Source organism: Aquarana catesbeiana, linkage group LG06 (assembly GCF_042186555.1).
Source record: "Aquarana catesbeiana isolate 2022-GZ linkage group LG06, ASM4218655v1, whole genome shotgun sequence".
Taxonomy (NCBI): domain Eukaryota; kingdom Metazoa; phylum Chordata; class Amphibia; order Anura; family Ranidae; genus Aquarana; species Aquarana catesbeiana.
The window spans coordinates 329,211,980-329,230,107 of NC_133329.1; the positions used below are offsets into that span (position 1 = coordinate 329,211,980).

Here is an 18,128-nt window from a genome sequence, read left to right on the forward strand (position 1 = left end):
TCTGTATTTACAAGAGACAGCAGCGAGCAGCCACAAGTAACCAGTGCCGGAGGTGGCTAAACTCCAGCTGAAGAAGAAAAAAAAAAAAAAAAAAAAAACACCCAGGCAGGCAGCAGCATGGGCTCAAGGGGCAGCTGCTTTGGACCCCACAACAATGACTGGGCCCTGGGCAGGTGCCCCTTTTGCCCTGCGTTAAAGATGGCCCTGCTTAAAGGGTGTGTTCAGTGAAGACACGAGAAATTCTAAATGATTTGCATGTTATCAGCTGAAGCACATTATGTTTGTCTACTGCTGTGATTTAGATGAGGATCAGATGACATTTTATGGCAAATTACTGCTGAAAACCATTTCATTCCAAGGGGTTCACATACTTTGTCACTGCAAGCAGCTTGTTCACATATTTAGACCATGTGTTTGATTTTGTGCAGTCCCACTTCACATTTTTTTAAATCATATCTATGTAGAAAAAAATAAAATAAACACAATCCAATATCTAGAGTCATACATAACTAGACAGAACTCTATAACAGCAGCTGATGACTTTTGGCAAAATAGTTATTTCTTAAGCAAACAAATCAGAACATGACCAAATATATTCTCAAAGAGCAAGCAAACAGCAGACTGTTTTTTTAAAAAAAATACTGCTAACTTCATGTAAATCACCCCAATAAATAAAGTCGTTAATCTCACGTTCCCTTTCCTCTAATGTGATCTGAAGCAGCCTTTCAATAATGTGAGCAAATTGCCTACACTTAATTCTCTCAAGAACTGATGTGTTTTAATGTACAGCCATCTGGATGGGTTTCCTGTATGCAACAGCACCATCTATTAGTGATGCAGATCATGCATTCCTGTACATTAAATAGTCACTTGTTCCTCATTTTTCTATATTAGCTCGGCTTTGCCATCTGTACAGCACCTGAGTTGGAATAGATGCCCTTAAATTGCAACAAAAGCGCGCGGTCCCAGTGAAATTATTTTCAAAGCTCAGCAGTCTTGCATTAAACGGTACAGACTCAACCATCTGTGAAGCTGGGGTTTATGGTGTACCAGGCTATCAATCAGAGGTAATCCATTTTGGTTAACTGAGAATTTCCACTCCGGTAATATGTCAATAAATTAAAAAAAAAAAAAAAAGCATCCGGGACAATCATATTCATTTACAAAGGCTTTTGAGAAGTACAAAAAGTGCAGTTTGTAATAGACATTTCATTTAGAAGGTCCGGTATTAATAGCTTCAATCGGGGCGTCTGAGAGGAGGAGGAAATGGACGCCAAATCTAAAACATGTTATTGTTAACAGCTTGAGTTGTAAAAAATGAGTTTTAGTGAAGTTGATGAAATGTATGAGTTATATTGGCATAACATATGTTGTTCATTGGTAGAATGTCCGTGATAATGCTAGAATATACTTGTGCTAACCTAAAGAACAGAAAGCAGAGACTCAACCAAACCGGAGCTCTTGTGATTTCTGAAAGTGGTTGCAACGAGATTGTGGAGGCAATCGTAAAAACAAGTTTGGACGAATTGCTGGGTATCAGAGTCATAGGCACCACATCCCTTGATAATCTAAGTATTGATAGACAGAAGAATGGGATTTTTAAGGTGCCACACAGACAAATTATTTTATAAAAAGTAACAATTTTATTTTTACATTTTTAAAACCAGCATTTCATATGTAAAACCATCATACAGTATCCTTTTAATTGTGGTACAGAAGCAGTGACTTCGGCTCTACATGTTTCGCCAAACTAAGGCTTCTTTAGGAGACTTTTATAAGTACTGCATACATAATGTACAACAGTTGTACAGTGTATCAGTTACAATGAAGTTCTGCAATGAAGGAAAAAGTTCTGAAATTATTTATAGTGTATATATATTAGAGCTGCACGATTAATCGCCAAGAATCGTTAATCGCAATTTTTTTCCCTGTTGAGATCTTGATAAAAGTGTTTCATGATTCTTGCTATGCAAAGAATTCTCTCTGCTCTTCTGAAGCCAGATCCATCAAAATAAAGGTAGAAAAAAATCGGGGCAGTCTGCCAAGAATCACAACATTCTTTATCAGTCTAAACATTATAACAATTTGTCAATGGAATGGAATAATTCGTGTGTAAATTAAGAAAGTTTAACCACTTAAACACTGAACCTTTTTCTGACATTTGTTGGTTTCAAGTTAAAATCATTTTTTTTTGCTAGAAAATTACTTAGAACCCCCAAACACACATATTATATATATATATATATATATATATATATATATATATATATATATATATATATATATATATATATATATATATATATATATATATATATATATATATATATATTTATATTTATATTTATTAGTAGAGACACTAGAGAATAAAATGGTGGTTGTTGCAATATTTTATGTCACACTGTATTTGCGCAGCGGTCTTTCAAATGCAATTTTTTTTGTAAAAAATTACTTCAATGAATTTAAAAAACAAACAAAAAAAAAACCTGATTCTCATTTTGGCCAGAATCATACAGCTCTAATATTAAAATTATATATATATCATACACTGTATATCACACACACACACACATATATACACACAGTTGTGCTCATAGGTTTACATACCCTGGCAGAATTGATGATTTCTTGGCCATTTTTCAGAGAATATGAGTGATAACACAAACTTTTCTTTCACTCATGGTTAGTGTTTGGCTGAAGCCATTTATCTGTGTTTACTCTTTTTAAAATCATAACGGCAGCGGAAACTACCCAAATGACCCTGATCAAAAGTTCACATACCCCAGTTCTTAATACCGTGTATTGCCCCCTTTAACATCAATGACAGCTTGAAGTCTTTTGTGGTATTTGTGGATGAGGCTCTTTATCTTCTCAGATGGTAAAGATGCCCATCCCTCTTGGCAAAAAGCATCCAGTTCCTGTAAATTCTTGGGCTGTCTTGCATGAACTGCACGTTTGAGATCTCGCCAGAGTGACTCAATGATATTGAGGTCAGGAGACCGACACTCCAGAACCTTCACTTTATTCTGCTGTAGCCAATGACAGGTCGACTTGACCTTGTGTTTTGGATCATCGTCATGTTGGAATGTCCAAGTACGTCCCATGCGCAGCTTCCTGGCTGATGAATGCAAATGTTCCTCCAGTATTTTTTGATAACATACTGCATTCATCTTGCCAACAATTTTGACCAAATTTCCTGTGCCTTTGTAGCTCATATATCCCCAAAACATCAGCGATCCACCTCCATACCTTTCATCATAGGCCTTGTTGACTCCTCTCCAAATGAAGCATTTATGGTTGTGGCCAAAAAGCTAAAATTTCGGTCTCATCACTGCAAATGACTTTGTGCCAGAAGGTTTGAGGCTTGTCTTTGTGCCCTTTGGCGTATTGTAAGTGGAATACTTTGTGGCATTAGCGTAGCAATGACTTTCTTCTGGCAACTCGACCATGCAGCCCATCTTTCTTCAAGTGCCTCCTTATTGTGCATTTTGAAACAGCCACACCACATGTTTTCACCTGAAGTTATTTGTGGGTTTTTCTTTGCATCCCGAACAATTTTCCTGGCAGTTGTGGCTGAAATTTTAGTTGGTCTACCTGACCGTGGTTTGGTTTCAACAGAATCCCTCATTTTCCACTTCTCGATTAGAGTTTGAACACTGCTGATTGGCATTCTCAATTCCTTGGATATCTTTTTACATCCCTTTCCTGTTTTATACAGTTCAACTACCTTTTCCCGCAGATACTTTGAACATTCTTTTGCCTTCCCCATGACTCAGAACCCATAATTGTCAGTGCAGCACTGGATGAAAGATGCAAGGGTCTGTCAGGTGTCCAGAAACTCATTCACCTTTTATTCACACACACGAATTACAAGCAAACAGATCACAGGTGAGGATGGTTACTTTTAATAGCCATTCAAACTCTTTGTGTCAACTTGTGTGCATGTTATCAGGCCAAAATCACCAGGACAGGCAAACTTTTTATCAGGGTCATTTGGGTAGTTTCTGTTGCCATTATGATTTAAAAAGAGTAAACACAGTTGATTGATAATAAATAGCTACAGCCAAACACTACCCATGAGTGAAATTAATGTTTTTGCGTTATCATTCATATTCTCTGAAAAGTGGCCAAGAAATCACCAATTCTGCCATGTAAACTTATGAGCATAACTGTATATTATATATAACAGATAGATAGATAGATAGATAGATAGATAGATAGATAGATAGATAAAAATACCTTGTTGTTGTCAGAGGAGAATGGGCTGACTGGTTTGAGATGATAGAAAGGCAACAGTAACTCAAATGACCACTCATTACAACCAAGGTATGCAGAATATCTCAACGCACAACACATCGAAGCAGATGGGCTACAGCAGCAGAAGGCCACACCAGGTGCCACTTCTGTCAGCTAAGAACAGGAAAACGAGGCTACAATTCACACAGGCTCACCAAAATTGGACAATAGAAGATTGGAAAAAAGTTGCCTGGTCTGATGAGTAATGATTTCAGAAAAAGGCAGGAACCAAAAGAAAGTTCCCAAAATAATTCTTCAGAGAGGAAAAAACTGGTATTATAGGTAAAAAATTATATTATTAGAAAACTTCACACAACACTAATAATCAATAAATATAGTAATACCACTAAACCTCCACCATGTACATCTAAAAATTAGACAATTGTCTTAGGGACACAGGTGGCCACCACAGACATACATATCTCACAGACAGAACACCCCCTTATAGCTTCTCTATATAGGATCCTAATTTGGTTGTGTTGGAACAGGAAGGAACAGTGGCAACCCGTTAATTCCACTTTATAATCAATAATAGGTTGCACAGTGTCCATACATATGTACTCCCATCCGGGGGTTTCTGGGGTTAATACCCATTAAGCATCACAGAGTTACACGAATCTCCCAGGGTTGAATTCATATGAGCTATCCACTCAAATATAAAAAGAATAGTTCCCTCTAGGAGATGGCAGGTCATGCATACAGTACCAAAGGTGCATTAATTTCTCCCGGTTATGAAGTTCAAACAAGCAGGGCACAGCCTATTTGATAATAGCAGCTGAAAGCGGGCAAGTGGATTCCGTCTACTGCAGGTGAGTGTGCTATCAGATAAGTCAATTTGCAATATTTGGATCTCACGATATATAAAGATGTGGGGCATACGTCCGCACATGCTCCGATGAAACGCCTGTGACAAGTGAAACATGTCAGCATACCGCCATCACGTTCCGTGATGTGTGGACACAGTATATCCAACTACTAGACAACCCTCCAGACGCTGCTCAGTTTCTCGCCGGAGGTCCGGCAAGTATCGTGAAACCGCAGGTAGCAACTACGCACGGCATCGTCTACCTCCTGGACACGCTGGACATCGGAGGAAGGGTCCCATGTATGTCCTGTGGCTTGGAACTAGCCATGAGATTATCGCATCATATACTTCTTAACCCAGGCAGGACGAGCCTGACTTAGGACGACGGAGGAAGCAGTAAGATGTATTTGATCTTTTGCAAATTGACTTTTCTGACAGTACGCTCACCTGCAGTGGACGGAATCCACTTGTCCGCTTTCAGCTGCTATTATCAAATAGGCTGTGTATACATACTAAGTGCCCTGCTTGTTTGAACTTCATAACCGGGAGAAATTAATGCACCTTTGGAACTGTATGCATGACCTGCCATCTCCTAGAGGGAACTATTCTTTTTATATTTGAGTGGTTAGCTCATATAAATTCAACCCTGGGAGATTCATGTAACTCCGTGATGCTTAATGGGTATTATTAACCCCAGAAACCCCCGGGAGTACATATGTATATTTATTAATTATTAGTGTTATGTGAAGTTTTCTAATAAAATTATTTTTTACCTATAATACCGGTTATTTCCTCTCTGAAGAATTCTTTTGGGAACCTTCTTTTGGTTCCTGCCTTTTTCTGTATGCTTAACTAATTCGGAGGAATACACCCTATGGTTTATTATTTGGGTATCCCTGGGGTGACGGTATGCCTTGCTCTAGTGGGGAATTAATAAACAAAAATCCCCCTTAACCCTGGTTTACATGGTTGTAGTCAGAGTGTCATTTTTTTGTGTTTGGTTTTGTTGAGCAATGATTTCAGCTGCGCCATTCAGATGGTAGGGTCAGAATTTGACGTAAACATAAAAGCAATGATCCATCCTGCCTTATATCAACAGTTTAGGCTGGTGGTGTAATGGTGTGCGGGCCATTTTCTTGCCACACTTTGGGTCTCCTAGTACCAATTGAGCATCGTTTAAATGCCAGGGCCTGCCTGAGTATTGTTGGTGACCATGTCCATCCCTTTAGGACTTCAGTGTAACCATCTTCTGATGGCTACTATCAGCAGGATAATGCACCATGTCACAAAGCTCAAATCATCTCAAATTGGTTTCTTGAACATGACAATGAGTTTACTGTACTCCAATGGCCTCCACAGTCACCAGATCTCAATCCAATAGAGCACCTTTGGGATGTGGTGGAACGGGGGGTTTGCGTCATGGATGTGCAGCCGACAAATCTGCAGCAACTGCGTGATGCCTTTCATGTCAATATGGACCAAAATCTCTGAGGAATGTTTCCAACACCTCCTTGAATCTATGCCATGAAGAATTAAGGCGGGCAAAAGGGGGTCCAACCAGGTACTAGCAAGGTGTACTTAATAAAGTGGCCAGTGGGTGTGTGTATATATTTATTCAGGATAAACTGGCATATATAGTATAAATACTATAAACTAGCATGTTTGGTATAAGCTTGGCATGTGGCCAAAATTAGCAACAACAAGCTTGTTATCAAGGAAAGTTATGACGGTTCAGTCCCCCGCTGGCAAGCAGTGGGTTATCTTTTTTTCTTTCATAAAATTTTTAATTAAAGTATAACTAAAAGGCAAAACTTTTTTTTTTAGTTTTGGATAGAGTGGAGATGGATTAGAACACTTATCAGGTTTTTATTGCTGTCTGGATCCCCATTAGGGAGATTCACCCTTTCCATTCGTCTTTTTTGCCATCACCATTGAAAATAAACGAAAAAATCCCAAATTTTGGGTCGTACCCAGAAAAGTAATAGATGGGAAATCTTCCAAAGGGGACACTAGTTCCGATGACCTGGGGGGCCGCAAAGTATTCCCTTAATTTGCAGGGATTTGCTCTCACTTCCTGTTTTGGCTATGGGACAAGAAGTGAGGGTAAATCTCCCCAAAGAAACCCAGATGGCAAAAAAAAAAAAAGTTTTCAGTACAACAGTACAAACATAGTACAGAAATGCTCCTACTAAGTGCAATACAAAGGAAACAAACAAGCAAAGAGGAGAGAAAAAAAAAACTGAACAAAAAATCTACAGCAGTGTAGTAGAGGTATAGCAGGACAGTAAAATTCCAAGAATAGTCACTTTAAATCAGTATCGTTATTACACCATTCAGTCCAGGGTTTCCATACATAAAGAAAGGTGACATAGGAGTTGAGGGCTCGGAGATAGAGCTTTTTCAAATGCAAGGTTAGTTCTCACTAAGGAACAGATTTTGGACGGGTTAAGCGCCATTTGGGTTTTCCAATGACTAACTATGACAGTTCTGGCTGCCAGAAAAAAATGGGTAATCAAATCGTGGTATATAGTTGGGTAGCTCTTGATCCCCAGGTCCAATATTGCCAACGCAGGGTTAGCAGGCAGCAGAACACTCATAAAATCTATGATTTTTCAGAAACGTTTTCACCAAAAATTAGTCAAAACATTTATATGCCCACAGAATGTGAATTAGGGTGCCCACCTGCCCGCATTACTGCCAACATAGAAGGGAATTGGTGGAGAAAAACCTAGCCAAACGATTTTGGGTATACTACCAATGAGAGGTTATTCTCTGCATCAATTCCCAGTGGTAAATATAAAGTAAAGGCTTTAAGCCATTGTGGGGTAGAATAATGGCAGTTCAGACCAGTCTCCCAACACAGCATGGCCTTTGATTTGGTGAATGTTAATTTATCTTGAAACAAATTGTAGAATAACAAAATATCCTTGCTAGGGGGCATAAGTGAAGTATGACATTTCCACACCTTGGGATGTGTGGTTAATGAATGTGAAAAGAGCTAAAGTAAAGAACACTTAGAAGTACGAAATAAAGCTCTTTCAGATTTTTTAATTCCTCCAATGTGCCCATGCTTTTAGGCTTACGTTCATAAAGTAGATTGTTAACAGACACAATGTCATGCTGGGGCAGCTGGCTGATCAAGATATGGAGGACAAGAACTGAAAAAAAAAAAAAAAATGGATGAGCAAACTCGCCTCTTGGTTGGGTTGATTGCATACCAAGGAGGTATTGAGAGCTCTCTATGCCTGCTGGGAAGCTTGGGTTGGCAATAATAATCCCTTCGAGGAGTGTGGTTTCCATAGGACAGATAACAGTAGGGTGTACAAGCTCAGAGCGGGTGCCAAGGTTGATTCTATGTCAAGCCAGAAGGTGTCTTGAGGGTTTGAACCAATGTTTAAAAAGGTAATCAAGTTGTACCACCAGGTAATAGTCCTTAATGTCCACCATTTCCACACCTCCTGCTTTCCTATGGGTTATCTTTTGAACACCAGTCATCTGGCTAATTTTCACAACCCACATGTTGACAGTTGTTCCAATTCTGCCCACAATTTAAAATTACTAGGTGTGAATGGGGCCTCATTGTCAAATGAGTGACCAGATATTTTCCAGAATTTATATACAATCAAGGATATCAACTTGAATTCACATACCAGTCTTTCCAAATCCTGCCCTGTGATACCAGACTCCACATGAGCAGTCAAGTTCTTCTCATCTATCCATAGGATTCTGCTCTGTAGAGATAAAAAAGAAAGAAAAAAAAAAAAACACACATTTAGGGTACCGCTAACATAAAAAGTCTAACATTTCTATAAAGTTCTGTCTTGTACCTTGGTGAAAGAATATCTGGCATGCTTTCTGGATTAATGTGGAACTGTAGCCCAGACATTTTGGGGGAGGCCGAGGAAGGGTTAGAACTCCTATTGGGTTTTAGTTGTTGTCTGAATCCCCACTGAGAAAGTTTCCCTCACTTCCTGTTTTGGAGACCACAGTGACTGGGATAAAAAAATTATAGGCTAGATTCACTTTTAAAAAATAAATACATGCGTTTTTTCTTCAACAGAAGCCTGCACTTGTGATCAGTGGGGTAGGAGAAGTGCTTAGAAACATGTTATACCCTAAATACAAGTAGAACATGTAACATGTTCCTAAAGGTGAACTTGGCCTTTAAAGGCAGGGGTGTCCTACCTGCGACCCAAGTCGGCTATGACTGCAGCCCTACAAATATCCCACTCTTCACAGTCACACCTTATTCATGTCATCAGTTTACAGCAGCACCTATATTTGTGAGCAACTATTTTCAAGGATGAATAACACAAAGGGCAAAATTAGAAACAATACCCAATGAGCACCTTGAGCATTAGGAATACATCCATCAAACCAAATACTGATGCATTAGTTTATCAAAAACTGTGTCAAATATCGCACTAGTTTTGTGTTGCCCTTGTTTACTTTTATAATTTTTTTTTTTTTTTTTAAATGAAGTTTTATTACTCAGAGAGGTACATTATCTTTATCAGCGATTGTTAACTTATGATCTGCCTGACTCTTTCTGCTCATCAGCTATCCTTGTTCGTGTATTTTATGTGTGGCCCAAAACAATTCCTCTTCCTCTAATGTGGCCCAGGAAGGTCAAACGTTTGGACACCCCTGTTTTAGAGGATGTCTAATGGGTCGCAGCCAGAATTAAAACACCTGACAGAAGTGCAGCCCTTTAATCTTAACATGATGGCTGTGTCCTAGCGAGAGAGTCTGGTCTCCCCGGTACTACCTGTGTGGATATAACTGCTGGGTTATCTTCCCAACACTCACTGAACTGAAGTGGCTTGGAGAAGCTATGAAATAAGTTCAACAGAACAAGCCCTGTTGAATGTGACAAACTACTACTAGCCAAGTAAAGCTAAGCTATAAAGACAAATCATATCTGTTTATACTCTGGAGCAGGAGTCTTATGAAGTAAATTAATCACATGTGCTGAGCTAGGAATGCCAGGACCTTGATGTGGCGGCCAAAAAGCTGGAATTTACCTTTAAAAAACATAATAACATGCTCAAAACCTTTCCATATCAATTTTATACTGTTTATTGAGCTTCTTCTGGTCTATTCCATCTCCTGCATGTACAAGAGAGATGAACTTGCTGACATGGCCTATATCACCTGAGGAATTAAATGTTATCAAATTTATCCACTTTATTCTAAATATAAGGGATAGAAAACTAAAAAAAAAAATAGAACCCTGAGCAACAGGTGGCTCATGTTACCCCTTTTGCTGCAAGATCTTAAATAGAAAATAGGGGTTGTTACCCATAGCAATACAAGAGTTACACTTTGTCTTTTTGAACTGGAATCTGACTTGTAATTAGGACTACTTCCCTTTGTCGGAGTCTGCAAAATTCATACTTCATTGGAATATACTCCTTTAAACAGAGGTGCAACTAGAGTATCAGGGGCCTCGGTGCAAGAAACCATAAAAGGCCCCCTTCCCACTGATCCCGGGGGGTTTTTACTCCCATCGTGGGACCCTTTATTACAGTTCCGCAGCAGGCCACCTTCCTGCTGTCTTGAGGTCCCCCCATGGTGGCGGAATGACAGAGACAGAGCCCAGTCACAAGTGCGACCCTGGTAATTCCACCACTGGTATCAGGTTTTTTTTTTATTATTGTTTTCATTTTTGTAATTTTTTTTTACAATTTTATTTTTTAAATATTTTTTTTGGACCCCTGTTGGGGAGCTTTGGTGAAATATCAGGGGTCTAAACAGAACCCTGATGTCTCACTTTTGAGACAGAGAAAGGGACTAAGGACAGATTCATCAGTCCCTTTCTCCGCAGCCCCAGCTTCAAAGACTGAATGAATAGGAATAGCGCTGTACAGAGCTTCCCATTCATTCATAAACTGAAGCAAAATGAACAAAAAAAAAATACCAATCACTGAATCACTGACTACTCATTAAGACAAAGGGGAAGGTAAAATGACACATGTACTGGCCCCTTCCCTGCTCTTTATCCTGACAGATCTCCTGCAGCAGCTGGTGGGAGGGGGAAACCTGGCAGTACTTCAGGAGTGCGGGAGGGGGGCCCAGGGAAGCACACAGGGGCCCGAGGTGGCAGGACAGAGGTGGTGGGAGCGGCATGTAGAGCAACCGATGCCCTCCATTTCCTTCCTGCAGCCGCTGCATGCCTGTGGGAGGGAGAGGGGGAGAAGCAGGCATTCAGCGGCTGCAGGAAGGAAGAGGAGGGCATCGGATGCACTACATGCCGCTCCAGCTTTCAGCGGCTACATGGAGGGATCGGTTCCACCGCACGACTACGCGTGCTGTTCACTGGTGCAATGCTTTAAAGGCTCCTATTAAATATTAATGAATGCACATTTAGGTGAACTTATCCTTTAAGCCTTTTTCCTTTATTTTCATCTGGTGATCCTGCCAGTTACACAAATCCTGTTCTTGTGACAATCCTGACTCCTTGTATTGCATCTATGGAGGAGCAGCAACATCCCCCTAAAGGTCCGTACACATGGGCAGAATGTCGGGAGACGTTTGCCGGTACAAAAAATACTGGCCGTCATTCTGCCCGTGTGTATGTCGGTCTGTCTGACAGAAGCGGGCTGTTTGGCTGGCTTCTGTTGGACGCACATGTGGGAAAAACAGCAGTCGACCGACTCCCGATCAGCGCTATCATTCAATTGCAGAGCCGACCCCCTGTCAGAACACAACAGCTCAGCAGGGGAGATCGCTGGACTAACCTCCCATGGTTAGTACAGCAGCTCCCGACCAGAGCCATCAGTATTTTTGTTGCACAAAAAAAAAAAAAAAAAACACTGGCTTAAGACGGAAGTGTTATGAAATGGGGTAGAGGGAGAGGTGTAGTCTGTAGTCCTAACATAGGGAGGAGGTATTTTATTTGACAAAGAGAAATAGGGACAATGCTAACCGATAATAGTGCAGAACAGGCAAAGAGCACAGGAAATAATATCTCAAGATAGTTGGCAGAATCAACGGGTATTTTTTGCACTGGTTGATCAAATATAACAAATCACTTTGTATATTTAAACAGACCAAAAAGGAGCAAATAAGAAAAGTTAATTTAGGGTTTACACACACTTTAAATGATTGTCAGGTGTCTCGCTTTCCCCATTTTCAAGATCTATAGTATATCTAGCCTTTTGTAAACATATTAACACAGTGCCCAAGGCTTTGCAAATCTTGTGAGCGCTCTTCAAATGTTGTTCACAGAAGAGACACCCATTTAAAAAAAATACAATTACCGTATATAAATATGCCTTCAGAACAATTAACTAAAAACAGTCAGTCAGTCATTCATCGGTGAAAAATAAGAATACTGCAAATCCAGCAGACAGTTCGTAATTACATAAAAAGCATGGCCATCAGACAAAAATGTCTTTGGCATAAAATTTACATGAAAATAGCAAAGATGAAAAAAATTGGAATTTATACCCATTTTAATTATCTTTTAAAAACTTACCATAATAAGAAGTGATACATTTACTAAGAGATCCAGAGTTCTATTCAACTTACCATCTGTGAAGTATCTAATGAGACAATGGTTCTTTTCTCATCTTCGGGACACTCCAGCGCATTAGATACACTTGTTCCACCTGCATTACAAAGCAAATGTTCATATATCACAACAAATCCATTTTTACCGAAATTAAGACACTGATAACCAGGATAGCAGACAACAGGGTGTAGCGATACAGAGTCAGGTGTGGACATGAAAGGACTAGGGGTCTCATACTAGGGGCACAGGGAGATCAAATAACCTTCTAATACACCAAGGTAAACACCTGTCATGTAATCTTTGCTGAACCTTGTGTCTTTCCTGTATTCCTGCACACTAATCAGTATAAAGTCTACTCTGAGGGTAATCTCTATAGCGGTTGAAAAAAGCCATTTCTATGGCAGATGCTTTACATGTTTCGATTTTATAGGCTCAGGTTTGAGGTTGGGTCACAAATATTTAATATCTGCATCCGGTAACATTTATGAGACCGAATACATTTGCATTATTCCTTTTCAATGTTTTCTGTTATCCATTTCTGTTCTTCTTTTGAATATAATTTTTGAGGAACTTGCCATATACAATAAAGAAAATAAAGCCTTATTAGCCATATCTTGCTATAAAGCGGTCATCAACACTCAACCTTCACAGAAGTCAATGAGTCTATGCCAAACCACATGAACACAGGCTCTCACTCTGCAGCCCACCATCCACCTGCAATATGTTCTGTTGAGCTGCAATCTATAAGCTAGAGTATCTATAAGTAGCCATGGCAGGGTGCATTACAGACAAACTGAAAGAGCACACAGATAATTTAAATGAATGCTAAATAAACCACTGACGCTTCAAGCCCTGAAGTCAAGTTTTCAGTCCATTTGGCATTCGCATTTTTTAAATCACTCAGAATGCCAATCAAAGCACCCCTCACTAAATAAAATGGGAAGCTTACAGTCCTATTTATGCATTGTGTTTGCCTCCATAGAAATCTATTAAAAAGGTCACTAACAGCACCTGCAGCTTTTGAGAGGCTTAGATTCAGTTAGCTTTGCTTTGTTTTGGAGGTATTTCAGGTATGAGATATCCCAGGATGCACTGGGAAACCAACAAGCGAACTGGAAAGATATCAGCAGTCACTTTCGGTTCATGTGAAAATATATACTAGAAACGTCTGGTGCAGATGTCACATGTGGTGTGCAGCATGGAGCAGCAGGAAGGTTAGTAGGGTCTGGACCAGTGCAGAGCAATTAGCATACGGCACATGTGGTGTGCAACATGGCAACGCTAAAGCGGAAGGTGAGCAGGGACCGGAGAGAGAGGACTAAGCAGCAGAGATCAGCTGGGGGATTGGAACAAAAGAAAGTAGCAGATGTCACACAGCGTGGGAGCAATTTGGCAAGTAATATAGCAGGAGGTGTGCAGGGACCAGAGAGAGATGGATCAGCAAACCAGAGGATCAGCAGAGCTGGGGGATACAACTGACCGGGGCATGAGCAGAGCTGGGGGTACTAATAAGCTGGGGATCTGCTGAACAGGGATACTATTAAAACCTGGGCTCAACTGGGCCATTTTAAAACAATTAGAAAATTAACACACACACACAGGGCATTTGCCAAGCTTCATTAAAGCCTCAAAAAAGCATCACACACGCATCAAAAAAGCATGTTGAAGCAGTAGGTGCTTTAAGTCGAAGCAAGTGTAAATGAGCCTTTAGATATGACGGGTGGTAGAGACAAATACATGTTACTGCCCTAAACATTATACTAAAAGGGGAAGAAAGACTAAAAAAAAAAAATTATAGCCAACACAGTCCACAAACTTACCTCCAAATGGAATAACGCAGACGTTATGTTTGCAGGCCAGGTCCACAATCCGTACTACATCTTCATGACATTCTGCACAAGTGAAAAATACAAGACTTTCTTACAGATGTATACCACAATAAACCTTACATTCAAACTCTAAATGACTGCATTTGTTATTTTGAAAAGGCTGTATTGGAAAAGCAGTGGTGAAAAAAATGCTGGTGATTTAACTAATAATTTTCTGCATATTAATTCTTCAGGGTTCACATAGCTCCAGGTAAGACCTTTGCCTACATACCTTGTGCTGGAAGGTATGAAATTGTAGGGGTGCATAGTTAAGGAAAAAACCTAACTGAGATGTCATCTGCCAGCTTGTTAGCTTGCCGGCTATTACTCTTTACCAAAGTGGTAAAGAGTAATAGCCCATGGCAACCAGACAGAAGAGTGCTGCTTTAACAAATTTTGGTGATGTGAAATATGGGGGATTATATAGACTACTAAGCTTTAAACATTACCACTCCTTTAATGCGTTGTTATTAAATTGAGCCTGTATTACTAGGTACGGTACAAAACGAAAACATATATTTCTGAGCCTAGCAGTTCTAGTTTATCAAATTCACGTGCCATAAATTAGCTTGACTTCTACACAAAATGAAATACATTGTAGGGTTGTTCTCCACTAACTGAACAACTGAAATCAATCTGAAAGCACTCCATGCCCCCTATTGGTCTTCCGTCCCAATTTTCTTGGGATCATGACCTTTATTGTAACGGGTATCCTGTTTTAAATTAAAGCAATGCTTTACTTTGTTACATAATGAAAAACCATTTCAATGGAAGGATAATATTCCACAGTGGGCGTCTCCCTTATGAGCCTTAAGAATTTGTATTTCTAAGGCATTCTTAGTCTGCAGGAAAAAAAATGAAATGTAAAGGGATAAAGGCAGATGCCAAGTCAACTTTCTCTTAATTCAACCTTTACCATCCAGGATTCCTCCTGAGTTTGCTGGAGGTTCCTTAAATGATGACCACCAAAAATAGGGGACACCACAATTCTTACTGTCTGTTTCTTTTGTGTTATTATTCATCTCAAGATTATTACTGAAAATATTTCTAGAGGGTTTGTTAATAATAATCTGCCATAGGTGTCAAATACTCCTGGAATATCACATTCCTCTTTTATTTAAAGCTTCCTACAACTTCCTGATCATGCTAATATACTGTGAGCCGTAGGTATAATTATTTTTAGCGGGTGTTCCCAGGGATCTGAAAATATTTCAAGGGCTCCTCTGGGCTTCAAAGGTTTAGAAAGGCTGTTTTAATTAGTAAAAATGTTGGAAGTAAGGCAATCTTGCAGATTTCACCTCTGTAACATCTCCAAAATATGCTCCTTTTTAACAGTTGAAACCACTAAGCAACCTATTCACTCCCTTGTTATCTCTCGCCTTAACTATTGTAACTCCCTCCTCCGCAAGCTATCCCCTCTTCATTCTATCATGAATGCTGCTGTCAGACTCATCCACCTTACCAACCATTCAGTGTCCGCCAACCCTTTCCACCAATCCCTCCACTGGCTTCCCATTGCCCAATGAATAAAATTAAAAAACACTAATAACATACAAAGACATTTACAACTCTGCCCCGAGCTATATCACCAATCTCACCAAAACCAGTCCCTAAATATCACCCAAGCCCTCCTCTCCAGACCTCCTGCTCTCTAGTTCCCTTGCCTCCTCCTCCCATGCTCATCTCTAGGACTTCCCTAGAGCCTCTCCCATCCTCTGGAACTCACTACCCCAATCTGTGTGGTTATCTACTACTCTGTCCACTTTTAGGCGATCCCTGAAAACTCATGTCTTCAGGGAGGCCTATTCTGCCTTCAACTAACAACTGAATCTTGTTTTTTATCAATTCATCCCTCACAGGTACTACCTTTTGTTTCACCAGACCCTCTCTATTAGATTGTAAGCTCACAGGAGCAGGGCCCTTCTAACCCTCTTGTATTGAAGCTGTATTGTCTCCCTTTATATTGTAAAGCTCTGCACAAACTGTTGGCGCTATATAAATCCCGTATAATAATAATAATTGTTCAGACTGGCACTCTGTCTGAATTTGGAACCATGCAACTCTTGCAAGGCTGTCATATTTTTGACATGCAGCTGTGTCTGTGCAGCTGATGCGTCTGCATCTCCCTTCATAGGCTTCTTGCATGCAGCTGGTGGCAGATGCAGACGCCAAAATAAACGCCTCCTGCGTGCAGTACGGGCGCCAGCTCTCATTTGAATGGGGCCAAATAAGTGATTTAATGAAGACAATCAGCTGCCAACGGGGAAGATTTGTGCCGCACTTGCTCCTGTAGTGAAATAAATGTTAATTTCCCACAAAGTACTATTTTAAATGAAAAACAAAAACCTGATTTTTTCATGACTTGCAATTGACAGCAAATTGGGCAGAAGAGGGGGGGGGGGGGTGTTAAGGAACCAGCAACATCAAGTATGTACTGGAGTAATCAGCATCCACCAGAGAGATCATCATCATGTTGGAAAAAGATGCACAGCTGACTTTGAGCCTGTTCACACTATAACGCAGTGTGCTGCAATGGACTCCTTTTCATTCATTGAGGTATGTGGTTTTAGGCAGCCCATTGAAAATAAATAGGCAGTCATCCCCAGTGTTATAAGAAAAATTTGGGCAGGTTTTAGCTATCTGTTCTAGAGGGGCTGAACTGAATCAAATTCCAGACAGCCAGTATACACCGTACTACACAACCTCCCTGCAAGTGCTTCATTTGGATTTAAGGAATTAGTCGTTTCAAGCGTAATTGCATAAAACAGCAATACAATTAGAACAGCTAATATTTAACCATCTTTATTCGGTTTAATTAATGTACAATGACTAATTTGGCTAGTCTAAGTGGGCCTTGAGCTATTTGCAAAGTTAACCTACATGCAATTAAATAGCAATAGTGATAATGACGTGTTTAATAATATTTAACCATTACTGTTGTGTATATCTGCACTGTTAATTGCCACTTTGAGTCTCAATCCTGCCTAATTGGCGCTGCCTAATCACTAGAGAAACATGGCTAACTAATAGTCCATTTCACTTGGGCAGTCAAAGCACCTTGTATACAGTAAAAATCTGCTTTTCAAGAGGATTAACAGGATTGCTTATTGCCACTTATTCATTTGGGAAATTTAAAGCTGAGTTCCAGCCGGTTTCATGTTCATTAAATGTCAGGAGCTACACTTTTTGTAGCTGCTGACTTTTAACAAACATACAATGACCTGTCCCACAGTCCAGTGATGTGGCCGCCCGAACCCTCGCTTCTCTCCCTACAAGTGTGGGCACCCGGATGTGATAGCTTGCAGCTTTACAGCCGGGTGCGCACTGAGCATGCAAAAGTCACGCTGCGCCTCCTCAATGGTCAGGCAATCATCTGGGACCTGTGATGTGTCCCAGAAGATTGCAGAGAGGGATGGGGAGAGGAGAACTTCTGCTCTGATCACCAAGCGGAAGTGGGAGCAGGTACCTGTCAAAACTAAGTACCCCGCTCTTAACCACTTCAATACCTTAGGACGTCATATGATGTCATTGACTTTGTGAGGGGATATCTGAATGATGCCTGCAGCTACAGGCATCATTCAGATATCATTCTTTCCAGCCGGCGATTCTTTGCACGATAAGAACATTCTTATAGGCGACGGGA

General features: G+C 40.2%; 1 protein-coding gene across 1 annotated transcript in view; it reads right to left on the bottom strand.

Moving 5' to 3' along the window:
- Positions 1 to 18,128, bottom strand: part of AGPS (alkylglycerone phosphate synthase) — a 334,984-nt gene that overhangs the window by 188,685 nt on the left and 128,171 nt on the right. The window contains exons 6-8 of the mRNA XM_073633833.1: positions 14,438 to 14,509; positions 12,635 to 12,714; positions 8,752 to 8,832 (exon numbers count right to left, since the gene is read on the bottom strand). Coding sequence (XP_073489934.1) covers positions 8,752 to 8,832; positions 12,635 to 12,714; positions 14,438 to 14,509 — 233 coding nt within the window. The remainder of the gene's footprint in view (positions 1 to 8,751; positions 8,833 to 12,634; positions 12,715 to 14,437; positions 14,510 to 18,128) is intronic.